General features: G+C 44.0%; 1 protein-coding gene across 6 annotated transcripts in view; it reads left to right on the forward strand.

Moving 5' to 3' along the window:
* Positions 1-25,130, forward strand: part of DYM (dymeclin) — a 190,823-nt gene that overhangs the window by 31,919 nt on the left and 133,774 nt on the right. For all 6 annotated transcript variants that reach the window (XR_010469154.1, XM_065046825.1, XM_065046827.1 and 3 more), the window contains 2 exons: positions 10,465-10,590; positions 11,476-11,618. Coding sequence is in view for 5 of the 6 variants with exons in the window: in XM_065046825.1 (XP_064902897.1) it covers positions 10,465-10,590; positions 11,476-11,618 (269 nt within the window). In the remaining variant the exon portion in view is untranslated. The remainder of the gene's footprint in view (positions 1-10,464; positions 10,591-11,475; positions 11,619-25,130) is intronic.

Consider the following 25,130-nt stretch of genomic DNA (forward strand, 5'->3'; position numbering starts at 1 on the left):
TATGTGGATGTTTGATTTATGGCTCCCTTGGGTATGTTATGGATACTTTGCTTTTTCTTTTGGGTTTGTTAGCACTCAAGTGTGTACATTCATGCTTAAAAATGCACAGTCAGCAAAAAGATGCACCTTCAGTATTTAATTGTAGGACTTTTACGTCAAAACTCTCGCTAAACATTTTGTTGCGAGATAGAGCTCCCAAGGCTTTAAATTATAAAGGTTTCTATCAGTAGTTTGGTCAGAGCTGGTACACATAACCGAACATCTGGTTGTTATCAGGACATTTTCACTTCGTTAAAAACTGTAACTGCGTATGGAGGAAAAATGAAAAACTGATCTAGTTACATCACTGTGAAGTAGCACCCTGTGCTACTAGAAGTGAGTGGATGTTTCTATTACGTTCCATTATTTTCCATAGTTCACATTGGTTTTGATTGCTATCTTAGTTATTAATACTTCCCAATTTAACTGGTGGCAATGTTTTCACTCATTTAAGGGTGCTCGCTACGTTTCCCAGGAGCTTAAAAGTCAAAGGTAGGAGGAATAAGGGCGATAAAAGTCATTATAAAGCCCTATAGAATCATTGCAGCGTAGGAATGATGCCGTGTATAATGAGATGAGAAATATTTAGGCTTCTTTTCCTTGCTAATTGTGAGCAGTGAAGAGTTTAAGAGCTGCTTTCTCTCCTATTCAAGCTCCTAATAAGCCGCTTTCTCCGTCCTGGTTTTTAGCCCTCTCTTGTGTTCGTATTTGAACGGTAAGGTCTGTCTCTGAGAGTCAATGGACGTTACTTACAAGACTTGATATACAACGTAAATACGGAAGAATATAGATTATCTGTGCAACACTTACATTCTAGATGATTTGTAGTATTTTTAGTTTCTAAATGGAAGAGCTCTATGCCAGTGAGGTGAAAATGGACACAGCCACATCATCTCAGTTGATTTAGGAACAAATCGGGGAATAAAAGGTCTTGAATCCAACCATCAATTTAATCATTTAAATAACTCCCGTTAGAGTATTTTCATCTTTGGTTGTTCTCTCTTGTCAAGAATACGCGGTGTGGTGGGGACGTGGTAGGAAATGTCAGCGATGCTCCGAGCCTCCAGTCGGTGTTTTATGAGCGTCCCTTTGGGACATCTCCCAAACATTCGGCGTCGGCCGTAATGAGCACCATGCGCTACCGGCTGCCACGGTGCCATCAGGGGGTGTAAAATTAGGAGCGATTCCAAGAGGAAAGATTATGTTCCCTCGGAGTTGTATCCTGAGACTGATAACCAGATACTCTATTTGCTTTTCAGTTTGCAAAACCGATCCTGTTCTCTCTGGTGACTCCTCTTTCACCTTTCTGCTGGGTCCTCAGGAAGCAGGGAAATGAAACCTGGTTCCTGTATGATTTGAGAGTATTTTGTATGAATCAGACCTTTTGGCAGCTCTCCTAGGTTAGTAAATTAGTTACCTTTTAACCTTTTAATACTCGGAGTAGACGGCTCTGACTACGTGAACGTTCAGGATAAGATTGAAATGGGAAGGGGGTTTGGTGTGGTGGTGTGAGGTGAAATTCAGCGATTTGTTTCTGACCATTCAGCCTGTTTGCTCTGAAGGTGTGAAATAATTTACGAGCCATCAGCCTGTTTGCTAAGGTACAGAATTAGCTGCATTTCGTTGAGTAATTAGCTGCATTTCATTGAGTGGTTAAAGCGTTCACAACAGCACGTACCTTCAGAGCGGTGCTTGGCATTCCTAGCTGAGATTTTCCCATACACAGGATGTTTCAAAAAGGACCCAATTTCAAATTGAAATGATTTGGGACTGGGTCCATCTTATTCAAACACTCCATATTGTCTCTGTGCTTCATCTCTGTCCCTTATTCTGAGCCGTGTCTCTCGGAGGCACGTTCAAAGCCAAACGATGCGGTGAGTGCAGAAAGCAGTTCTGAGCCGTGCTTGGCGTTAAAGAGGAGCCAGCAGCAGCAGGATGGTGACACATGGGTACATTGTTGAACTTGTCACCAGATGACACCGATAGAAGGTCGTCCACACAGTTTCGAATGGAAGAAACAGGTACCAGGACACCGGGGAGCTGAGGTTTAACAGGACCATAGTTCTTGTTCTCTGGGGGGCAATGGCGTCATTTAGAAACAGTCGTTACACTGATACCTTCCCCTTACTAATTTAGATGTATAAGCTGCTGGTGGCATCAGACTCCTGCAAACTGCTCCTCTTGTTTCTACTGGAGTCAAATATAGAAGAGTATTTTGGGGTTTGTATTTTCCCCACAAGCCACGTTTGACAAATGACTTTACTACTATGATCTTCATGGAATCATAGAACAGTTTGGGTTGAAGGGACCTTCCCAGCTCCCCCCGTGTCCCCCCTGCCATGAGCAGGGACATCTTCACCAGCTCAGGTTGCTCAGAGCCCCGTCCAGCCTGGGATGTCTCCAGGGATGGTTCATCTACCACCTCTCTGGCCAACCTGGGACAGGCTCTCACCACCCTCAGGGCCAACAATTCCTTCCTCATGTCCAGCCTGGATCTCCCTCCTTTAGTTTCAAACCATCACCCCTTATCCTTTCACAACAGGCCCTGCTCAAAAGTCCGTCCCCATCTTTCTCACAGGCCCCTTTTAAGTCCAGAAAGGCCACAATAAGGTCTCCCCAAGCTTCTCTTCTCCAGCTGAACACCCCAACTCTCCCAGCAGAGCTGTTCCAGCCTCGGCTCATTCCTGTGGTTCCTGTAGCCCCTCTCTAGCAGCTCCATGTGTGTCCTGTGCTGAGCACCCAGAACTGGGCTGGGTGACCGTTTTGACCGCAGACATTTCTATTTCAGACATTTAGGCCTTTCAAAGTGCGGTATCAGCGTGGTGAGATAGTTGAAATAACTGTAAAAGGCACAGGGGAAATTTTGGTTGAGATCAAGCAGACAATACATGCAACGAGATGGTTCCCTATGGTTCTCCAGCCCCAAACACCTGAAGGTTGATACATTTACAAGTCCGCCACCACAATTAATAACAAAAATAAACCAATAACAATGTATGTTCTTGATGGAAGACCAGAAGAGAAGTTACATCCTTTCCAGTTTGTATCCTGGAAGAACTAACTAGTTACTTAAAATTTCTTCTAAATCAATACTTTTATTTCAGGAGAAATGCAAGCGCTGCTTTAAAACTACAAAGAGGAGGCGGACACCTCTGCTATCTACCCAACAAAAGGCATTGAGACAGAAAGTATAGCTGATTTATGACAGTTTTTATCATCTCTTTTGCTTTAGAGAATAAATGTGTATATATAAGATTTTGTTGCCAAAAATCAGTTTTAGCTTGGGTGTCACATGGAAGAACCGGGATCTCTTAAAGAAACGGGCGCTTGCTTTGTGTCCCTATGTAAGAAATGTGATACCAAGGAGAACAACTTCTTTTAATAAGGAAATAACCCAAATACAGGAAAGAAATTAATGCTGTGATTTCTACAGTTCAGTCTATGCCAGATTGTTCCATCATGAAAGAACGTCTTAAAAGCAGAAAAATAAATAAATCTCTCTCTCTCTATCACCTCTCTCTCTCTCTCTATCACCTCTCTCTCTCTCTCTATCATCTCTCTCTCTCTATCATCTCTCTCTCTCTATCATCTCTCACTCTCTCTCTATCATCTCTCACTCTCTCTCTATCATCTCTCTCTCTCTATCATCTCTCTCTCTCTCTATCATCTCTCTCTCTCTCTCTATCATCTCTCTCTCTCTCTATCATCTCTCTCTCTCATCTCTCTCTCTCTCTCATCTCTCTCTCTCTCATCTCTCTCTCATCTCTCTCATCTCTCTCTCTCATCTCTCTCTCTCTCATCTCTCTCTCTCTCTCTCTATCATCTCTCTCTCTCTATCATCTCTCTCTCTCTATCATCTCTCTCTCTCTCTATCATCTCTCTCTCTCTCTATCATCTCTCTCTCTATCATCTCTCTCTCTCTCTATCATCTCTCTCTCTCTCTATCATCTCTCTCTCTCTCTATCATCTCTCTCTCTCTCTATCATCTCTCTCTCTATCATCTCTCACTCTCTCTCTATCATCTCTCACTCTCTCTCTATCATCTCTCACTCTCTCTCTATCATCTCTCACTCTCTCTCTATCATCTCTCTCTCTCTATCATCTCTCTCTCTCTCTCTATCATCTCTCTCTCTCTCTCTATCATCTCTCTCTCTCTATCATCTCTCTCTCTCATCTCTCTCTCTCTCTCATCTCTCTCTCTCTCATCTCTCTCTCTCATCTCTCTCATCTCTCTCTCTCTCATCTCTCTCTCTCTCATCTCTCTCTCTCTCTCTATCATCTCTCTCTCTCTATCATCTCTCTCTCTCTCTATCATCTCTCTCTCTCTCTATCATCTCTCTCTCTCTATCATCTCTCTCTCTATCATCTCTCTCTCTCTCTATCATCTCTCTCTCTCTCTATCATCTCTCTCTCTCTATCATCTCTCTCTCTCTATCATCTCTCTCTCTCTGTCATCTCTCTCTATCATCTCTCTCTCTCTATCATCTCTCTCTCTCTCTGTCATCTCTCTCTCTCTCTATCATCTCTCTCTCTCTCTATCATCTCTCTCTCTCTATCATCTCTCTCTCTCTATCATCTCTCTCTCTCTGTCATCTCTCTCTCTCTATCATCTCTCTCTCTATCATCTCTCTATCATCTCTCTATCATCTCTCTATCATCTCTCTCTCTCTCTCATCTCTCTCTCATCTCTCTCTCTCTCTCATCTCTCTCTCTCTTATCTCTCTCTCTCTTATCTCTCTCTCTCTTATCTCTCTCTCTCTTATCTCTCTCTCTCTTATCTCTCTCTCTCTTATCTCTCTCTCTCTTATCTCTCTCTCTCTTATCTCTCTCTCTCTTATCTCTCTCTCTCTTATCTCTCTCTTATCTCTCTCTCTCTTATCTCTCTCTTATCTCTCTCATCTCTCTCTCTCTCATCTCTCTCTCTCTCATCTCTCTCTCTCTCATCTCTCTCTCTCTCATCTCTCTCTCTCTCATCTCTCTCATCTCTCTCTCTCATCTCTCTCTCTCTCATCTCTCTCTCTCTCATCTCTCTCTCTCTCTCATCTCTCTCTCTCATCTCTCTCTCTCTCTTATCTCTCTCTCTTATCTCTCTCTCTTATCTCTCTCTCGTCTCTCTCTCTCGTCTCTCTCTCTCTCTCTATCTCATCTCTCTCTCTCTCTCATCTCATCTCTCTCTTTCTCTCTCATCTCATCTCTCTCTCTTATCTCTCTCTCTCTTATCTCTCTCATCTCTCTCTCTCTCTCTCTCATCTCTCTCTCTCTCTCTCTCATCTCTCTCTCTCATCTCTCTCTCTCATCTCTCTCTCTCTCTCTCATCTCTCTCTCTCTCTCTCATCTCTCTCTCTCTCTCATCTCTCTCTCTCTCTATCATCTCTCTCTCTCTCTATCATCTCTCTCTCTCTGTCATCTCTCTCTCTCTATCATCTCTCTCTCTCTATCATCTCTCTCTATCATCTCTCTCTCTCTATCATCTCTCTCTCTCTCTATCATCTCTCTCTCTCTCTATCATCTCTCTCTCTCTCTCATCTCTCTCTCATCTCTCTCTCATCTCTCTCTCATCTCTCTCTCATCTCTCTCTCATCTCTCTCTCATCTCTCTCTCATCTCTCTCTCTCATCTCTCTCTCATCTCTCTCTCATCTCTCTCTCTCTCTCATCTCTCTCTCTCATCTCTCTCTCTCTCTTATCTCTCTCTCTTATCTCTCTCTCGTCTCTCTCTCTCGTCTCTCTCTCTCTCTCTATCTCATCTCTCTCTCTCTCTCATCTCATATCTCTCTTTCTCTCTCATCTCATCTCTCTCTCTTATCTCTCTCTCTCTTATCTCTCTCATCTCTCTCTCTCTCTCTCTCATCTCTCTCTCTCTCTCTCTCATCTCTCTCTCTCATCTCTCTCTCTCTCTCTCATCTCTCTCTCTCTCTCATCTCTCTCTCTCTCTATCATCTCTCTCTCTCTCTATCATCTCTCTCTCTCTGTCATCTCTCTCTCTCTATCATCTCTCTCTCTCTATCATCTCTCTCTATCATCTCTCTCTCTCTCTATCATCTCTCTCTCTCTCTATCATCTCTCTCTCTCTCTATCATCTCTCTCTCTCTATCATCTCTCTCTCATCTCTCTCTCATCTCTCTCTCATCTCTCTCTCATCTCTCTCTCATCTCTCTCTCTCATCTCTCTCTCATCTCTCTCTCATCTCTCTCTTATCTCTCTCTCATCTCTCTCTCTCATCTCTCTCTCATCTCTCTCTCATCTCTCTCTCTCTCTCCCTCTCTCATCTCTCTCTCCCTCTCTCATCTCTCTCTACCTCTCTCATCTCTCTCTCTCTCTATATCTCTCTATCTATATCTATTACCTGACACGGGAATATATCCTCCAGTGGGAAGGAGAGAGAGAAAAAGAGGAAAAAAATGTGAGAATAACTATTGCAATCTCCAAATCAGAAAAATCCATAGGGGGAAAAAAACCCCACTCTATATATATATAGATAAAGACCTGTATATGGTTTGGTGCATTGGTGCAAAAGGTTCTTGATGGTTCTTTTGACCCTTTAGGAATGCTTAAGTTTCAGAAGAATGTACATTTGACCCGTGGTGGAGGAAACATAATTTTGCTCTGCAGCTTTATCCTTGTACTGAGTGGTTGTGTTTGCGTCGGAGCAGATTTAATTTGAACAGATTCTATAGATTGAGGGGAATTTTTCTGCTGTGAAATGTGCCCCAACTGGGTTTGGAACAGAAAGGAAATGAGAAGAACTCACTAACTGGAACGGCATGAATTTAGCTTTCTGGATTTTTCTTTAGGAGTTATATAAGGGTATTGAAAGCAGATTTTTCTTCACCCCAAATTGCTTAATGCATTACAGCAACCTCTTTGTTTATTTCTTTACGCTGAATCTTATAAAAAAATAGAAAAGGTTTGTCAGAAAAAGAAATAAACGAGTGATTGAGACAGAGAGAAAACCAGACTAAACTCTGCAATTTGGTTCCAGTGATCCAGCTGGTTTGGATGTTGTAGCATCTCATGAATTCAGCTTTTTCATTTATCAGCTCAGGCTTAGAGACGTTCTTCTTGGTAATCACAGAATCACAGAATGGACTGGGTTGGAAAAGACCTCAGAGATCATCCAGTCCAAGCCTTGGTCCAACTCCAGTCCATTGACTAGATCATGGCACTAAGTGCCATGGCCAAGCTCAGTTTGAAAACCTCCAGGGCCGGTGAGTCCAGCACCTCCCTGGGCAGCCATTCCAATGCCTGACCACTCTCTCTGCAAACAATTGCTTTCTAATCTCCAGCCTAAATTTAAGCCCATGCCCCCTTGTCCTATTGCTGACTGCCTGGGAGAAGAGACCAAGCCCCACCTGGCTAGAACTGCCCTTCAGGTAGTTCTAGAGAGTGCTGAGCTCAGCTCTAAGCCTCCTCTTCTCCAGACTAAACAAGCCCAGCTCCCTCAGCCTCTCCCCACAGGGCTTGTGTTCCAGTCCCTTCCCCAGTCTTGTTGCTCTTCTCTGCACCCGCTCCAGCACTTCAATCTCTTTCCTGAGCTGAGGGGCCCAGAACTGAACACAACACTCCAGGTGTGGCCTCCCCAATGCAGAGCACAGGGGAAGGATCACTGCCCTTGTCCTGCTGACCACGCTGGTTTGGATCCAGGACAGGATCCCATTGGCCTTCTTGGCCACCTGGGCACACTGGTGGCTCCTGTTGAGCTTCCTGTCCATGAGTCCCCCCAGGTCCCTTTCTGCCTGACTGCTCTCCAGCCACTCTGTGCCCAGCCTGGAGCGCTGCAGGGGTTGTTGTGGCCAAAGGGCAGTGATAAGTCATAAGCCCCTGATTGTTTTTTTCTCTATAGCTAAAATGTATTTTTCCAAGTGTTTCTATTTGTTAAAATATAAAAATATTGGTTGGTTTGGTTTTTTTTCAGGCTAGAATATTAATATTCAGTATATCTAGCTCTTCCCTGGATTCTTAGCATGGATTTGGGTAGGGGGTTGTGAAGCATCACAGTTTAGAGAGGCTTAACCTTAGGTCTGGCTTAACCTTAGGTCTGGCTTAAATGAATTTGCAGTAGAACCAGATCCCGGTGTAACCTCTGGCCCGATGTCATTGTCATTAATTATGATCAGTAATTAGCATTTGACACCATCCAGCTTCCTCAACAGTGGGCAAAAAGTCAGGTAACTCACACAAACTCAAAAGAAATAAAGTATACTTCATGATTTTAAGGTAGAATGTTACTCAAGCAATGTCTCTTCCTGGCGTATAACTTAAAGTATTATAAATTCAAATGCTTAAACCGTTCCTTTCAGAAACATTATGTATCGAGGTGATGCCGTTCTGTGGACAGCGATACAGGGAATTATCATTCCAGTTTGCTCTTGGCTTTAAGCAAAGAACAAGGACTTTGCTCAAACTCTGGCCTAGAGCTATTGCCAAAGAGCTGAACTTAAGCTGAGCGTACACCGTGATGCTTTAAACTCTTTGTTCCTCATATTTTACAGTCGTTTGTGTTCTTTACAGCATTTCTAGCAGCATTCTTGAGAATATTGAGGTATTTGAGTGTGCTAAAAATCAGGGTGATTTCTGCTCTTCTTTTTTTGCAAGGACAACACCAGTTCTAATCCTATTGTGACAAAGATTAACTTCGCATCCCTGCTTAAACACATTGATGCTATTCTTTTCTTTAAATTTTAAATAGAGACACTGTACAATCTTAGAATTGGAGAAGTATAAATAGATTTTGAATTTCCTATAGGTCCCAGGTCAAAAACCCCTTGATAACTGGTCTGGGACACCTGTGTTGTAGCTTAATGATGCTGGATTTTGAAACATATTGCGGACTTTGGGACTGGCTTTAATATCTTGAAACTTTACACTTCGCTGTTACCTCAAAAATCCCTTTTAAAACTGAACTATATGTAGTATCATGCCGTCCTGAGCATTTCTTACACTTAAACTAGGATTTATGTTTTATATTCCTGTTTTAGGGGCCCACTATTCCTGGCAGGTGGAGCTGAACAATTCCCTGACTGAAAACGATATTTTTCTGACAATTTTATTTAACAGGCCAAAGGGCACACTTTTGAGATATCTCTGTTATTGCACCTGCTTACCCCTCAGTCTTCTCCAAACTGAAGAGCCCCAGCTCCCCCAGCCTTTTTTCATAAGGGAGATGCTCCACTCCCTTCAGCATCTTCGTTGCCCTACGCTGGACTCTCTCCAGCAGTTCCCTGTCCTGCTGGAACTGAGGGGCCACAACTGGACACAATATTCCAGGTGTGGTCTCCCCAGGGCAGAGCAGAGGGGCAGGAGAACCTCTCTGACCTACTGACCACCCCCTTCTAACCCACCCCAGGTACCATTGGCTTCCTGGCCACAAGGGCCCAGTGCTGGCTCATGGTCACCCTGCTGTCCCCAGCACCCCCAGCTCCCTTTCCCCTACGCTGCTCTCTAATAGGTCATTCCCCAACTTACACTGGAACCTGGGGTTGTTCTGCCCAGATTCAAGACTCTACACTTGCCCTTGTTCTATTTCATTACATTTTCCCGCCCAACTCTCCAGCCTGTCCAGGTCTCTGATGGCAGCACAGCCTCTGGCGTGTCACCACTCCTCCCAGCTTGGTGTCACCAGCAAACTTGCTGACAGTCACTCTATTCCCTCGTCTAAATCGTTAATGAATATATTGAATAATATTGGCCCCAGCACTGACCCCTGAGGCACTGCACTAGATCCAGGCCTCCAACTAGACTCAGCACCATTGACTACCACTCTCTGGCTTCTCTCCTTAAGCCAGTTTGCAACCCACCTCACTACTCTATTGTCCAGACCACACCTCCTCAACTTAGCTGTGAGGATGCTGTGGGAGACTGTGTCAAAGGCTTTACTGAAGTCAAGGTAGACCACATCCACCGCTCTGCCGTCATCCATCCACCTTGTTACATTCTCATAAAAGGCTATGAGGTTGGTCAAGCATGACTTCCCCTTGGTAAAGCCGTTCTGACTGCCCCTAATAACCCTCTTATCCTTGATATGCCTTGAGATGGCACCAAGGATAAGCTGTTCCATTACTTTCCCAGGGACAGAGGTAAGGCTGACCGGTCTATAATTACCCGGGTCCTCCTTCTTGCCCTTTTTGAAGACTGGAGTGACATTTGCTTTCCTCCAATCCTCGGGCACCTCTCCCGTTTCCCAAGACTTGGCAAAGATGATGGAGAGCGGTCCAGCAATGACTTCAGCCAGCTCCCTCAGCACCCGCGGATGCATCCCATCCGGCCCCATGCATTTAAGGATGTCCAGATATGGACATGTTGTTTATATGTTCCCAGATGCAACTCACTGTACAACCTCAGGTGAAGCTACCAAGCGTTCTTGGAAGTCTGTTTGTAAACGAACTAAATTAATCTTTATTTTTCCTTATTATTTTTTCGTCCTGCAGGGATATTACATACAGCATTTCCTTGGAGGCGGTGACAACTCTCATCGTCTTCTTGTCCTGCCAATTATTCCACAAAGAAATTCTCCGCGAGAGCATCATCCACAAATACCTGATGCATGGGCGATGGTAGGTCTGCTCACTTGGACCAGACAACAGAAACTTGTTCTGCTCCAAAGAAAACAGAATACGAAAGCAAACACATAAAGACTGTATATACGTATGTATTGAAAGACTGTAAATATGTGCTGCTCTGGAGTTTTAAGCTCGATAGGAGAAATACTTAGCAAGTGATTAACTCAGTTGTGTAATATTAATACCACTTGTTCTGGTGATGTGGTTGTTTTGTTTAAACGCTTGGTGGCTTTTATATATTTCGCTCAAGCGACCGTTCGTCCACTTTCTACTTCAAATTCTGGATTTTTGGGAAGTGTTTCTATTGGTTTTCTGAAGTTCCTACTAAGTGTAAGAGTAGGGCCCAAAACTCCAGCAGGACAGAGCCCCAGGTTATGGGTTTGGTGGTACTTGAGCATCTGAACCCAAAGAAATGAAGGTTTGAGGCAAAATGAGGACTATTTGGAACAAGAGACAATAGGTGTAGGTCTGAATTGGGAGTAGCAGGTACCTGCTCTCTTTTACGTTCATTTATTAGATGTTCTATTGGCTTTTGCAACTTGGCCCCAACTGTGCGCAAAGCCGAAAATACTGGGGGCAGGTGGAGAAATCCTGTTGTTACCCGTTTTATGTAACCAATGCATGGAGTGAAAACTAAACAAAGAACATTTTTCTTTCCCTTGCATACATATTTTTCCAGTTGCCTCTTGAGGTAAAAGAATCCCATTCCAAATTATTGATTTTAAAGTAGGATTGGAAAAGGAAAACAAAAGTACTTCCCTTGATCCCGCTATTGAAGGGGCTTTTGCATTGGGCGACACCGGGATGTTCTTTCCTTTCCCAGGCTTTGTTGTGCTGGGTTTTGCCAATGAGCTCAAGCTGTTTTCTTTGTCTTTCCAGCGTCCCTTACACCAGCAGGCTTGTGAAAACTCTCCTTTATAATTTCATTAGACAAGAGCGGAGCCCTCCTCCTGGCACCCACGTCTTTCAGCAGCAAACCGATGGGGGCGGCCTCCTTTACGGAATCGCATCTGGGGTAGCAAGTGAGTCTTACTTTCTCTAAATTCTGCTTCAAACCTCACAAAATATTGGTTTTTACGTGACTTCTCTTCCAAACACACATGTAGCCCGTCTCTTTTCCGACAAGCGATACTGGGGTGCAAGCTCAGGGTAGAAAAGCTACCCATAGCAATACTTTTCTATGCATATTTTATTCTTTATAATTACTCGTTGGATATGGTGGCTCTGCTTGAGTGGGAGGTTGGATTAGATGCCCTCAAGAGTCTCAAGGATTTTATGTTATAAGGGAATGGCCTAAATAGGAGTTTTTGTAACATACTGTGGTGTTTGCCTTTTCCTGTAGGCTGACTAATGTGTTTTTCCTGAATAGTGTGATTAGATTCTGACCTTTTGTGGGTGGACTGTTTGCTATAGAGAGAACTTGCCTGAAGAATATGCAAGACTCAATGCTATTTTTTTTGTTAAGAAAAAGGTTTCTCATGTTTATTATACTATACAACGTGTTTTGGTTGGCGGTTGCTCTATTCCTCACACCACATGGGTTTTAGTGGTGTGCATGTTACATATAAAAGTCCTTCTAAAGGTTTTTCCATATAATAAGAAAACAATATATATTGCAAACAGTAAATATATCTTTTCCCTGATAAATGGGACAACACTTTGCAGTTGTTCTCCATTCACAGGCAGCATCCCTAGGGGAATATTAACGTTCTCTGCCAGCAAACATTTTACAGCATGTGACAGTTTGTGTGGATCTCCTCACGGAGGCAGTAAAAGAACATTTCTCTGATGCAGCGGAACCCAAAGTCTTCGCTGCTTTGCCTAAGAGGAGTTACACACAGCTCCGGCTTAGACCTCTGCCATGGTAAATGCGTCAGAAAACCTTCGCTTGGGTTACAGTTGATTTAAACAGAGAAGAAATGAATTAAATTTTTCACAGTATCACAGTATGTTTGGGATTGGAAGGGACCTCAAAAGATCATCTAGTCCAATCCCCCCATGGAGCAGGAACACCCAGATGAGGTTACACAGGAAGGTGTCCAGGCGGGTTGGAATGTCTGCACAGAAGGAGACTCCACAACCCCCTGGGCAGCCTGGGCCAGGCTCTGACACCCTCACCAGGAACAAGTTGCTTCTCAAATTTAAGTGGAACCTCTTGTGTTTCAGCTTGATCCCATTACCCCTTGTCCTATCATTGTTTGCCACCGAGAAGAGCCTGGCTCCATCCTCATGGCACTCACCCTTTATATATTTATAAACATTAATGAGGTCCTCCCTTAGTCTCCTCTTCTCCAAACTAAAGAGCCCCAGCTCCCTCAGCCTTTCTTCATAAGGGAGATGCTCCACTCCCTTAATCATCTTCGTTGCCCTACGCTGGACCCTCTCCAGCAGTTCCCTGTCCTTCTGGAACTGAGGGGCCACAGCTGGACACAATATTCCAGATGGGGTCTCACCAGGTTGGAGAATAGGGGAAGGAGGACCTCTCTCGATCTACTGACCACCCCCTTCTAATACACCCCAGGATGCCATTGGCCTTCCTGGCCACAAGGGCCCAGTGCTGGCTCATGGCCACCCAAATTGCCAGCACCCAAATTCCACCCAAATTGCCAGCACTCCTGCCTTCCTCTGTACCTCCTCTGATCTCATATCCCCCCCGTGGCTTTTTACTTCTTGTGTATCAAGTTGTCTTAATGCAAGCTCTGAAGATTTCGGCCTCCGTCTGTTCGTGTCTCTTCCTCCGCGTCCACCCCCTTCCCTCCTCTTGAACCGTTCTCTTAAAAACACCCTTTTTGTTTTGTTTGTGCCCAAACAGTTGATGAATGTTTTTTGTGTCGAATTATTTGCTGGAAATGATGTGGGACTATAGATGAAACTTGGACGCAATAGGATTGGTAAACAGCATATTTGCATCATATCTCTGAATTAACCCTTTGCAGTCCCTTGTTTTATGTAGGCTCAGGTACATGGGTAGAGCACAATACAGATTAGAAGACACCAACACAAACTGATAGTCTGTTGTGGAACAAAACCAAGTTTTGAGCAACGAACAGACATGGAAATCTTAGATGTGATTTCCGTATCGTGTTATATTTTGGGTATTTTGTAAGTTTAACAAGATAAGAATTGAAAGAAGAATGGAAGAACTGAAAATCCACTTTGACGTTGCTCAGTGTCTTAGATTCTACGTCATATTTAAAATAAGTTTACTGAAATAGCCTAAGTATAATCTATTTAGGATGAAAGGAGATAGGAGCCTGGTTGGATATCACAGCCATCTGTGTTACCGCGTGTTACATTTTGCGTATTTTGTAGCCACACAACAGCAGCAGCCCAAGAAACTCTTCTAAGCACCCTATTCTAAATCCACCCACCTTTTCCTTCCTTGGGATTGAGCCGGAGTGATAATTATCCATGATGGAAGGAGTTTAACCATTTCCCACAGTTCACCTTCTGCTTCTCATCCATCATAGCTTGTTTTTTATTGCCTACGTTTCCTTTTATGAGGCTCCTTAACCCTGGAACCGTTCAGCCACCGTCCTCACCCCAATTACTTCTTGGTTTGGCCTTTGCGTGCAAATTATTTACATGCAAGTATGTTTCTCCATCCTATATATAAAATACCTTGATTAGAATCATATATATGTGGTCGTCCGGTAGTTAAACAAACAATTGTGGGTTTGGAATGAGGAGGGAAATGCTGATATTTTAGTTTTGTAACTTCATAAAGGACGTTCTTCTAGACTGAGTCAACTTTGCTTTATCTTTGCAGTCTTTTTTGTGCAAAATAATTCTATTTGTGCTGCCAAATCTGATGGTGCATCCCTCATGTGTCGTATTAGAACTTTCTTCACAAGGTACATTGAACCCACTTGAAAAAGATATTTGTTTAGTTCGTTTTCAATCCCCTCCTCTTTCGTTTTTTGTGAGTATTTTTAGCGTTTGCCGATTCATGGACCACAGTTAACACAGTTAATTAGTCTTTTAATTTCTTGAAAAACTAAATTCTTATTACAGTGAGGAACTGCCAAACAGCTGATTCTCTAAGACAGGAAAATGTTAGTGCTACTCAAGAGTATTGCAAACTAAATCAATTTAAATGGTTTCATTTGAAACAGTTGATCCGGTTGATACTTTGATATTAAAACGCCACCTTAATGCATCTTGCAGAACTTAGGACCTACTGCAACACTAAGATCTAATTGATGTTTAGGTCATTATAGATGTATTAGGTACAAGGCTTACCTGTAAGAAACTAATGATTAATCTTCGTTAATCACCTACGCAATCATCATAACCAATCTGACTCACAAACGTGCTGTTGGAGCATTAATATAGATTGCGGGATTCCGTGTATAGGGGTCAATAATGACTCGTTTGCTCACGTCTCTACTCGTTGGTTGGAACTAGACAAATATTCCTGACCATTAATGGCTTTTGATCATGTATTTATATACTTTGCATTAAGTCATTCAGCGTTAGTGTACTTGAAGGCATCTGATGGTCTGTGTTGTATATCTGCGACTTATATATACTATAGCTTATTCTTTAATTATAGCTATTCTTATAGCTCATTTTTTATGCTACATTCTGGTTATTAGGAGCACTTGCATGGTTATCTTTGACTTCACTAGAGAACCATATAGACATATTTAGCATTTTGTCTTAAAACTGAAGAGGAAAAAGGTCATTATATAGTTGTGATTTGTAGTATCTAGATTAAAACTTATCAAAGTAGAGACACACAAAAAGCTACTTTAACAATGTGTCTGTTATTCCTTAAAGTTCCACCCAGATTTCTTTTTTTTCCACTACAGATATTTCAGGCTGTATTTTTATACCTTCCAGAACCTTTTCATGATGTGTCACAGATCTGGTGTATAAACTGCTATGTAACTACAACCTCGTCTGTCTCCCTGGTGCTTAGTCAATGTTTCATTGCCTGTTTTGCTCACTTTTCTCCCATTTTTATCTGTTGATCTTCTGCCGTACGGTCTATAACAGCATCATCCTCTTGTCACTGTAATCATGGTGTTTTGACCTACCTGAATGTGAAGATTTATTTCAATAGCAGCCAGATTTTTAACCTTTCTCTGAGTTTCTCTAAAGATGTGCCTGACCTGGAGCAAAACACAGAATCACAGAATCACAGAATGGACTGGGTTGGAAAAGACCTCAGAGATCATCGAGTCCAACCCTTGGTGCAACTCTAGTCCGTTTACTAGATCATGGCACTAAGTGCCATGGCCAAGCTCAGTTTAAAAACCTCCAGGGCCGGTGAGTCCAGCACCTCCCTGGGCAGCCATTCCAATGCCTGACCACTCTCTCTGTAAAGAATTGCTTTCTAATCTCCAGTCTAAATTTCCCCTGGTAGACTTGAAGACCATGCCCCCTTGTCCTATTGCTGACTGCCTGGGAGAAGAGACCAAGCCCCACCTGGCTAGAACTGCCCTTCAGGTAGTTCTAGAGAGTGCTGAGCTCAGCTCTAAGCCTCCTCTTCTCCAGACTAAACAAGCCCAGCTCCCTCAGCCTCTCCCCATAGGGCTTGTGTTCCAGTCCCTTCCCCAGTCTTGTTGCTCTTCTCTGCACCCGCTCCAGCACTTCAATCTCTTTCCTGAGCTGAGGGGCCCAGAACTGAACACAACACTCCAGGTGTGGCCTCCCCAATGCAGAGCACAGGGGAAGGATCACTGCCCTTGTCCTGCTGACCACGCTGGTTTGGATCCAGGACAGGATCCCGTTGGCCTTCTTGGCCACCTGGGCACACTGGTGGCTCCTGTTGAGCTTCCTGTCCATGAGTCCCCCCAGGTCCCTTTCTGCCTGACTGCTCTCCAGCCACTCTGTGCCCAGCCTGGAGCGCTGCAGGGGTTGTTGTGGCCAAAGGGCAGCACCCGCCACTTGGCCTTGTTGAACTTCATCCCACTGGAATGGGCCCATTTTTCCAGTCTCTCCAGACCCCTCTGCAGAGCCCTCCTGCCTTCCAGCAGCTCCACACTCCCTCCCAACTTGGTGTCAGCAGCAAATTTGCTGATGATGGTCTCAATGCCCTCATCTAAATCATCAATAAAGATGTTGAACAGGACCGGACCCAACCCTGACCCCTGGGGACACCACTAGTGCCTGGCCGCCAGCTGGATGCAGCCCCATTCACGTGGCTGCAGCTCAAGCCCATGCTCTTCAAGACCCAAGTAGGTGAATATTAAGGTGATGTAGCTTTGGTAGGCTCAGTCTACAAAAGCATCCTGACAAGCTGGTTCTAGAGCAGCTTCATCCCACCCCAAATCTCTGCTGTCCTGCCGTGAGTAGCATGGGAGCCAGTTTGAAGTTGGGGTGAACTATTGCCAGAGCGGTCTGTGAATGTCTCCTTTGAGAGTTTTATTGCCCTTTTTTCACAAGATAAAACTCATCTTCTGTCTTAATCACAGCAGCACAGAAAAAACGTTGCCTCTGGCATCAATCGCTGCAGGCCAGAGATGGATTTAGTATTAAGCTCTTGCATGTTTCCTTTGACAGAAACTGTGTGTGGTGGTTGTTTTTCTTGAAATCTCCTTTATCTTTGTGATTTTGAACGGTGCGACAGTATAGAATGGTTGTGCAGCAGCACTTCTTGGCCCCAGGTCCATGAAACTCTTGGAGTTTTCAATCACAAGGATCTTGAAAACAGAAGAGTCACAATATAATTATTATAAGAGATTCTTGATATGTTTCAGAAGCTTCACCAGTGTCTTGAGCCTCAAATTACACCAGGCAAGGTTTAGATTGGATATTAGGAAAAGCTTTTCATGGAAGGGGTTGTGAAATGCTGGAACAGGCTGCCCAGGGCAGTGCTGGAGTCACCATCCCTGGAGGGGTTGAACAGACACACAGATGAGGTTCTCAGGGACATGGGGTGGGTTAATGTGATCTTGAAGGTCATTTCCAACCAAAACCATTCAGCGATCCTATACTACAAGGTCCTGGGCTTGACAGTTCTTGGAAGTTGGTTTTTTTTCCTCATTTGAGACTGGAAAGATTCTGCATTTCCTTTGGAATGGTAGATACTCCTTGGGACCCTTGTCTCTTGCCCTATACATGAGCTCTTTAGGGTACAGAGCGTCGTCGAGTGTCTACAGACCATATTAATTGTATAGTAAGGCCTTGGTTCGTGATTAGAGCTTCTCATTTCTGTCATCACACAAATCATAATTAGAACCATGTATTCCAGCTTGTTTACTGAGAGCCCTACAGCAAATTTCCCAAGGTGTGATGGTGATTTATCTCCCCGACATTTATTCTGATATTCCACAACCTTCAAATAACCCATTAGAAAATCCAAACCAAAACACCGAACCAAACAAATAAACCCCACCATACACACTATCAAAAAACCCCACCAAAACAGTAAAAACCCCAAAGAAACTTATATTGGCTCAAAAGTGAAGGCTTGACCACAACATCTCAGAAACGAACCAAAATTAAGAGATCTTTTGGTGATGGTCGTTCTGGATGAGAGATACAAAGTGTGTAGGGTTAATATATGACTGAAAGGATGGGATTTTTTGTACTAATATGTGATATTAAAGTAAGAACTGTGACTTATGGCGTTTATTCATCAGAATTTGGAACATATGTCAGTGAACCGCTCGGGATGCGGTGGAAGCTGCGCTTCGGGTTGGAGCGAGAAACACTGGTAAAACCCAACAAAGTAACTCCTGGTAGGTTTTTTAACCATAGACAAGGTGAAAGAAGAGAAGTTTATTCGTATCATATCTATGATATTGGGCATAGAATGAACTACTGGTAGAAGCAGCACGAGTCAGTTGTGGGAATATCGTGTCGTGATCAAATGAATTGAATAGACACATAAGGGAGCGAAGTTCTGCAAAGAATGATCTAAGATTTAATGAGAACTTTGACTAAAATCTTTGTCTTAAACCACCAAAGACAAACACTTAATACGATTATAACATAGTTATAATCATGCAGTCAGCATGGCTTTACCAAGGGGAAGTCATGCTTGACCAACCTTTTATGAGAATGTAACAAGGTGGATGGATGACGGCAGAGCGGTGGATGTGGTCTACCTTGACTTCAGTAAAGCCTTTGACACAGTCTCCCACAGCATCCTCACAGCTAAGTTGAGGAGGTGTGGTGTAGACAATAGAGTAGTGAGGTGGGTTGCAAACTGGCTTAAGGAGAGAAGCCAGAGAGTGGTAGTCAATGGTGCGGAGTCTAGTTGGAGGCCTGGATCTAGTGCAGTGCCTCAGGGGTTAGTATTGGGGCCAGTATTATTCAATATATTAATTAACGATTTGGACGAGAGAATTGAGTGACTGTCAGCAGGTTTGCTGGTGACACCAAGCTGGGAGGAGTGGTGACACGCCAGAGGCTGTGCTGCCATCAGAGACCTGGACAGGCTGGAGAGTTGGGCGGGGAATAACCTGATGAAATTTAACAAGGGAAAGTGTAGAGTCTTGAATCTGGGCAGGAACAACCCCAGGTTCCAGTATAGGTTGGGAAATTACATATTAGAGAGCAGTGGAGGGGAAAGGGAGCTGGGGGTGCTGGGGACAGCAGGGTGACCATGAGCCAGCACTGGCCCTTGTGGCCAGGAAGCCAATGGTACCTGGGGTGGGTTAGAAGGGGGTGGTCAGTAGGTCCGAGAGGTTCTCCTGCCCCTCTGCTCTGCCCTGGGGAGACCACACCTGGAATCTTGTGTCCAGCTGTGGCCCCTCAGTTCCAGCAGGACAGGGAACTGCTGGAGAGAGTCCAGCGTAGGGCAACAAAGATGATTAAGGGAGTGGAGCATCTCCCTTATGAAGAAAGGCTGAGGGAGCTGGGGCTCTTTAGTTTGGAGAAGAGGAGACTGAGGGGTGACCTTATTAATGCTTATAAATATATAAATGGTGAATGCCACGAGGATGGAGCCAGGCTCTTCTCGGTGGCAAACAATGACAGGACAAGGGGTAATGGGATCAAGCTGAAACACAAGAGGTTCCACTTAAATTTGAGAAGAAACTTGTTGGGGGTGAGGGTGGCAGAGCCTGGCCCAGGCTGCCCAGGGGGTTGTGGAGTCTCCTTCTGTGCAGACATTCCAACCCGCCTGGACACCTTCCTGTGTAACCTCATCTGGGTGTTCCTGCTCCATGGGGGGATTGCACTGGATGATATTTTGAGGTCCCTTCCAATCCCAAACATACTGTGATACTGTGATAGTTATTTTTTACTTAATGTTCCAGAAGAGCCAACGGTAATTAAACGTGTTCTGCCAGACTGTATTTCCAACACAAGTATGAAATTTTTACATAACCCAATAAACGGCTATTTTTCCTTTTGAACAAGCCATCAAAAACATTTTCCTTCTTTCTGCAAGTGACTTCCCAGCCAAATCAGAGCAAAGCCAAACAGATCGTGTGCTTAGCAGCATATTAGTAGGAACTATTTGAACAGTTGCAGATTTAAATTGTCCTGAAGCCAGTTACTGTTGTTGAGTAATTTGGGATTTTTCTCATTGAATTTGAAGTTATCGGTATCTGGGAGTTGTAGGAGAGATCAATGAACGTTCATTTTAGTGACACTTGGGTTTGTTTGTCAGGTTTTTGTCGCTTTCAAGAGAATGACATTTTCCATAGTGACTCACTTTGGGGAAAGAAAAACACTATTAAAGAAGCAAAGAATGTGACACCTTGAAATAGGTGTCACCTATTTCAAATCCTGGTGAAAAGAATGGCCTCGGACCCAAATGACATGCTGGGCTGCTGATGGGGAGGGCAAAGCCACCTTAGGCCAGGCTTAACGCCAAAGCTTCACTCTCATCGTTCTGCCCTTTACCTATGGGTAAAGTGGGAAAAATGGCATTTTGTTGGTGTTTGCTGTGCTAAGGATGCTGGTGACAAGTGTGATATGGTGGCATTTTTGAAGATGTCCCCAAGGAAAGGTCTTTTAGTCTTCAAATAATAGCTTGAAATTGTCCTGGTAGTGTAGTCATGATGTAGGAAGGAGCAATATTATTAACTAGCTCAATTACCACAGTTGGAATAACACAGGGATGTGTGTGAAGCTTAATACCCAAAGCATCTTCAGTTTCTGAGGGTTTAACCTCAGAAGGTTTCCCCAAGGTTTCCCTTTCCCAAAGGAAAATTTCTGTAACCATTTTACTAGGAATGGTATTGGGATCTGGAAATATAAATTCAATTACCAACACAGTAGCTGGAATGCAGTGTTATTCATTTAACCTTTCATCATATTTGATAAAACTAAGCATTATAAACTTATTGCTGGAATGTAAGCCAAGGACAAGATGGGTGAGAAGTTGAGGAGGAAGGCACAGAAGCAAATAAAACCATTCCCGACGTGGATGTATAGACAAAGAAATTAAAGGTAAAGGAATTTCCTTTGGAGCGCTCTTATAAAATGAGAGTGCATTGGTCCGACAAGCTCTTGCACGTTATTTTTATTTTGTATGTTAATCAAAAACTTTAATGTTTGGCTTTTCTAGATAGGTCCCTGCCTAATATTTAGGGTTTTGTGCCAAGCGTTGCCCTTTTCCCCACTCATTTTAGAGCGTTTTGAGAGGTTTTAAGTCGACTGTGATCGTGGAACGGCTGCAGTTCGGTGGACGGATTTTCCTCGGCCGGGATCCAAACCTCGTCATCCTATTGTGGATATTAATAATGACAGAGTTGAGACCTTGTCACTCGTCTGCTGAGTAGCATAGGGAATATATTCGGAAACAAGGTTTCATAAGAGAATTGTGGTCAGGAACAGGACAAGGTTTTCTGTCTAAATGGGAAATTTCAGAATGAGTCTAACCCTGGAATAATTCCTAATAATTAAGAGACTAAATTTCTTTGCATTCTTATTAATATTTTGGATTTCTTGCTCAGCATTGTGAGAATTGTAGCAATTAATTATTTCAATCACGTATTTGAGATTGGCTTCCTGGATTTATTTTGCACCTCATATCTTAGAGTCATAGAATCATTTTGGTTGGAAAAGACCCTCAAGATGATCGAATCCAACTATTCACCCACCCCTGGCACTGCCCCATGTCCCTGAGAACCTCATCTCTGTGTATTTCCAACCCCTCCAGGGCTGGTGACTCCAGCACTGCCCTGGGCAGCCTGTTCCAATGCCCCACAGCCCTTTGGGGAAGAAATTGTTCCCACATCCAACCTCAACCTCCCCTGGTGCAACTTGAGGCCGTTTCTTTGTGTCCCTGTGTCCCCTCAGCTCCTGTTCTCCAGCTGAACCCCCCAGGTCCCTCAGCCGCTCCCATCACACTTGTGCTCCAGCCCCTCACCAGCTCCGTTCCCTTCTCTCCACTCGCTCCAGCATCTCAAGGTCTTTTGTGGCGTGAGGGGCCCAAAACTGCCCCCAGGATTCATGGTTTGGCCTCCCCAGGTCCCAGCACAGGGACGGTCACTGCCCTGGGCCTGCTGGCCACACCAGTGCTGGTACCAGCCAGGATGCTGGTGGCCTCTTGGCCACCTGGGCACACGCTGGCTCATGTTCAGCCGCTGTCACCAACACCCCCAGGTCCTTTCCAGCTGCTCTTCCCCGACCCTGCAGCGTTCATGGGGTTGTTGTGACCCAAGTGCCGGACCCAACACTTGGCTTTGTTAAACCTCACACAATTGGCCCCAGCCCATTGATCCAGCTGGTCCAGAGGTCCCTTCCAATCCCAAACATACTGTGATACTGTGAGGAGGCACCATGTTCTTCCATGGACGTTTTCTGAAGAAGCATCAGTTTTCCAAGGGTTCTCTCCAAGAGCATCGGCTCCCAAAATTACATCTTAAAATCTGCACGACTTCTAGAGAATTAATCTCAGGTATAGTTTGGTGATCGTTGAGTTTGCCAACACCCTTCCACATCATCTCACTTAGTTATGGAAAAATCTTTAGTGATTTCAGGTGCTTTTTTAACCTCCTTCTGTTTTCCAGTTTGGAGATTTGGGTACCGGTTGTTCTTGGAGAGTAATTACAGAGAATCTAGGTTAGAAAACTACTTATTATGTAAAAGCATTATGCAATTGAAAGTGCAGCTTTTTACATTTCGGCAATTAAGAAAGTTGTCCTGAAACAGTCTTAACATGGGTAGAAAATGTGCTCATTAGCCACGTTCCTATTCTTGCCCAATGTCCTATTTAATTTTGCTGTAAACTTTGAACTTGCAACGGCTGCTCTCACTACATTTTATTATTTATAATTGCTGTATTGGTTAGAATAGCTTATTAGTGAAGATTTATATAATTTTTCCCCCCTTTTTGTGATCTATTTACTTGCCTGAGTTCTGAAACACTTGTCCTGTTTCCCAAACCAAACCAAACAAGCTACGAAGGAAACAAGAGATAATAAGAATCTTGTCTCTTCCTCTGCTGTTTTTCTGCTCCCTATGTAAAAGTCTCTCAGAATAAAGGTTTAGGTAAATGTATTTTAAACAGTATCTAGAGAATAAAATTTAATACTGAAGGTCTAGATAAATCCATTAAAATGTTTTAATTGTCTCCTGTAGCTTGTCTAGTTGGTTTAGTGATTTGTCGCAGCATTTGTAGCGGCTTGTGGAATTTTTGCTGTAAATACAACTTGTTTCTCGTTGCCATTTGGCTTCGTCGTATTTTCACTTGAAGAAGAAAAATATAACCGTGTGCACTTTTGCAGTTTGTATATTGGAAAATAGCGTGTTCTCAATCACTGCTGTGGTTGTTTCTCGTACTGTCTTTTTAACAGCATCTTTCTTTCCCCTCTGTGTTTTACACTCTGTTCCCCAGCCAGAACCACCAGCAGCCTCTCAAAACTCTGATATTTAGTCATTTTAGAAACAATTTCAGCATTTTTTGATATGTCAAGAGCTGGTAGATTTGGACATCGCCATAATTGATTTGTAAAGTGTATCAACTGGGGACAAACAGTATCACAGTATGTTTGGGATTGGAAGGGACCTCAAAAGATCATCTAGTCCAATCCCCCCATGGAGCAGGAACGCCTGGATGAGGTCACACAGGAACATGTCCAGGCGGGTTTTGAATGTCTGCACAGAAGGAGACTCCACAACCCCCTGGGCAGCCTGGGCCAGGCTCTGCCACCCTCACCACGAACAAGTTGCTTCTCAAATTTAAGTGGAACCTCTTGTGTTCCAGTTTGAGCCCATTACCCCTTGTCCTGTCATTGTTTGCCACCGAGAAGAGCCTGGCTCCATCCTCATGGCACTCCCCCTTTAGATATTTATAAACATTAATAAGGTCACCCCCTCAGTCTCCTCTTCTCCAAACTAAAGAGTCCCAGCTCCCTCAGCCTTTCTTCATAAGGGAGATGCTCCACTCCCTTAATCATCCTTGTTGCCCTACGCTGGACCCTCTCCAGCAGTTCCCTGTCCTGCTGGAACTGAGGGGCCACAACTGGACACAAGATTCCAGGTGTGGTCTCCCCAGGGCAGAGCAGAGGGGCAGGAGAACCTCTCTGACCTACTGACCACCCCCTTCTAACCCACCCCAGGTACCATTGGCTTCCTGGCCACAAGGGCCCAGTGCTGGCTCATGGTCATCCTGTTGTCCACCAGGACCCCCAGGTCCCTTTCCCCTCCACTGCTCTCTAATATGTAATTTCCCAACCTATACTGGAGCCTGGGGTTGTTCCCGCCCAGATGCAGGACTCTACACTTGCCCTTGTTAAATTTCATCAGGTTATTCCCCGCCCAACTCTCCAGCCTGTCCAGGTCTCTGATGGCAGCACAGCCTCTGGCGCGTCACCACTCCTCCCAGCTTGGTGTCACCAGCAAACTTGCTGACAGTCACTCTATTCCCTCGGCCAAATCGTTAATGAATATATTGAATAATATTGGCCCCAGCACTGCCCCCTGAGGCACTGCACTAGATCCAGGCCTCCAACTAGACTCCGCACCATTGACTGCCACTCTCTGGCTTCTCTCCTTAAGCCAGTTTGCAACCCACCTCACTACTCTATTGTCCAGACCACACCTCCTCAACTGAGCTGTGAGGATGCTGTGGGAGACTGTGTCAAAACTTTGCTTTGGCGAATATTTAGAGCTCACCAGTTCACTTTAAGTCTTTGTTGGTGGTTGGTGCCTACTTGGAACAATCACAAGGCTAAAGATTGAAACCTGAAATACTTGTAGCTGTTGTACCATATATACAAATTTTGTGTAGAACTGACGTTTTCCCCATCGCTTTATCCTTCTTAGGAGGCAGATTTTGAAAAGATATAATGACTATATATATGAAAATTCTGTCTGGTTAACATGGGCGTCACGTTAGACATAGTGTGGAAATCCTCATCATGTCCTTGCTCAAGCGTAGGATTTTATAATGCGCTAAAATGCCAACTGCATTTAACTAGAATTAAATATGCTCCAGCATCCATAAATTATAATTGTGAATGTGCCTGGGCGTCTTATCATCAAACTCTGTGTGAGAAGCACGGGAGGTGATAAAAACTTGAGGTATTGTACATTTGCTTCTTCGAACTTGTTCCAAATGGGAATCGGAGGACTCCAAAATCTATCTTCCTTAAATAAATTAATGGGATGTTAATTAAGCA

This window comes from Columba livia, chromosome Z (genome assembly GCF_036013475.1).
Source record: "Columba livia isolate bColLiv1 breed racing homer chromosome Z, bColLiv1.pat.W.v2, whole genome shotgun sequence".
NCBI lineage: Eukaryota > Metazoa > Chordata > Aves > Columbiformes > Columbidae > Columba > Columba livia.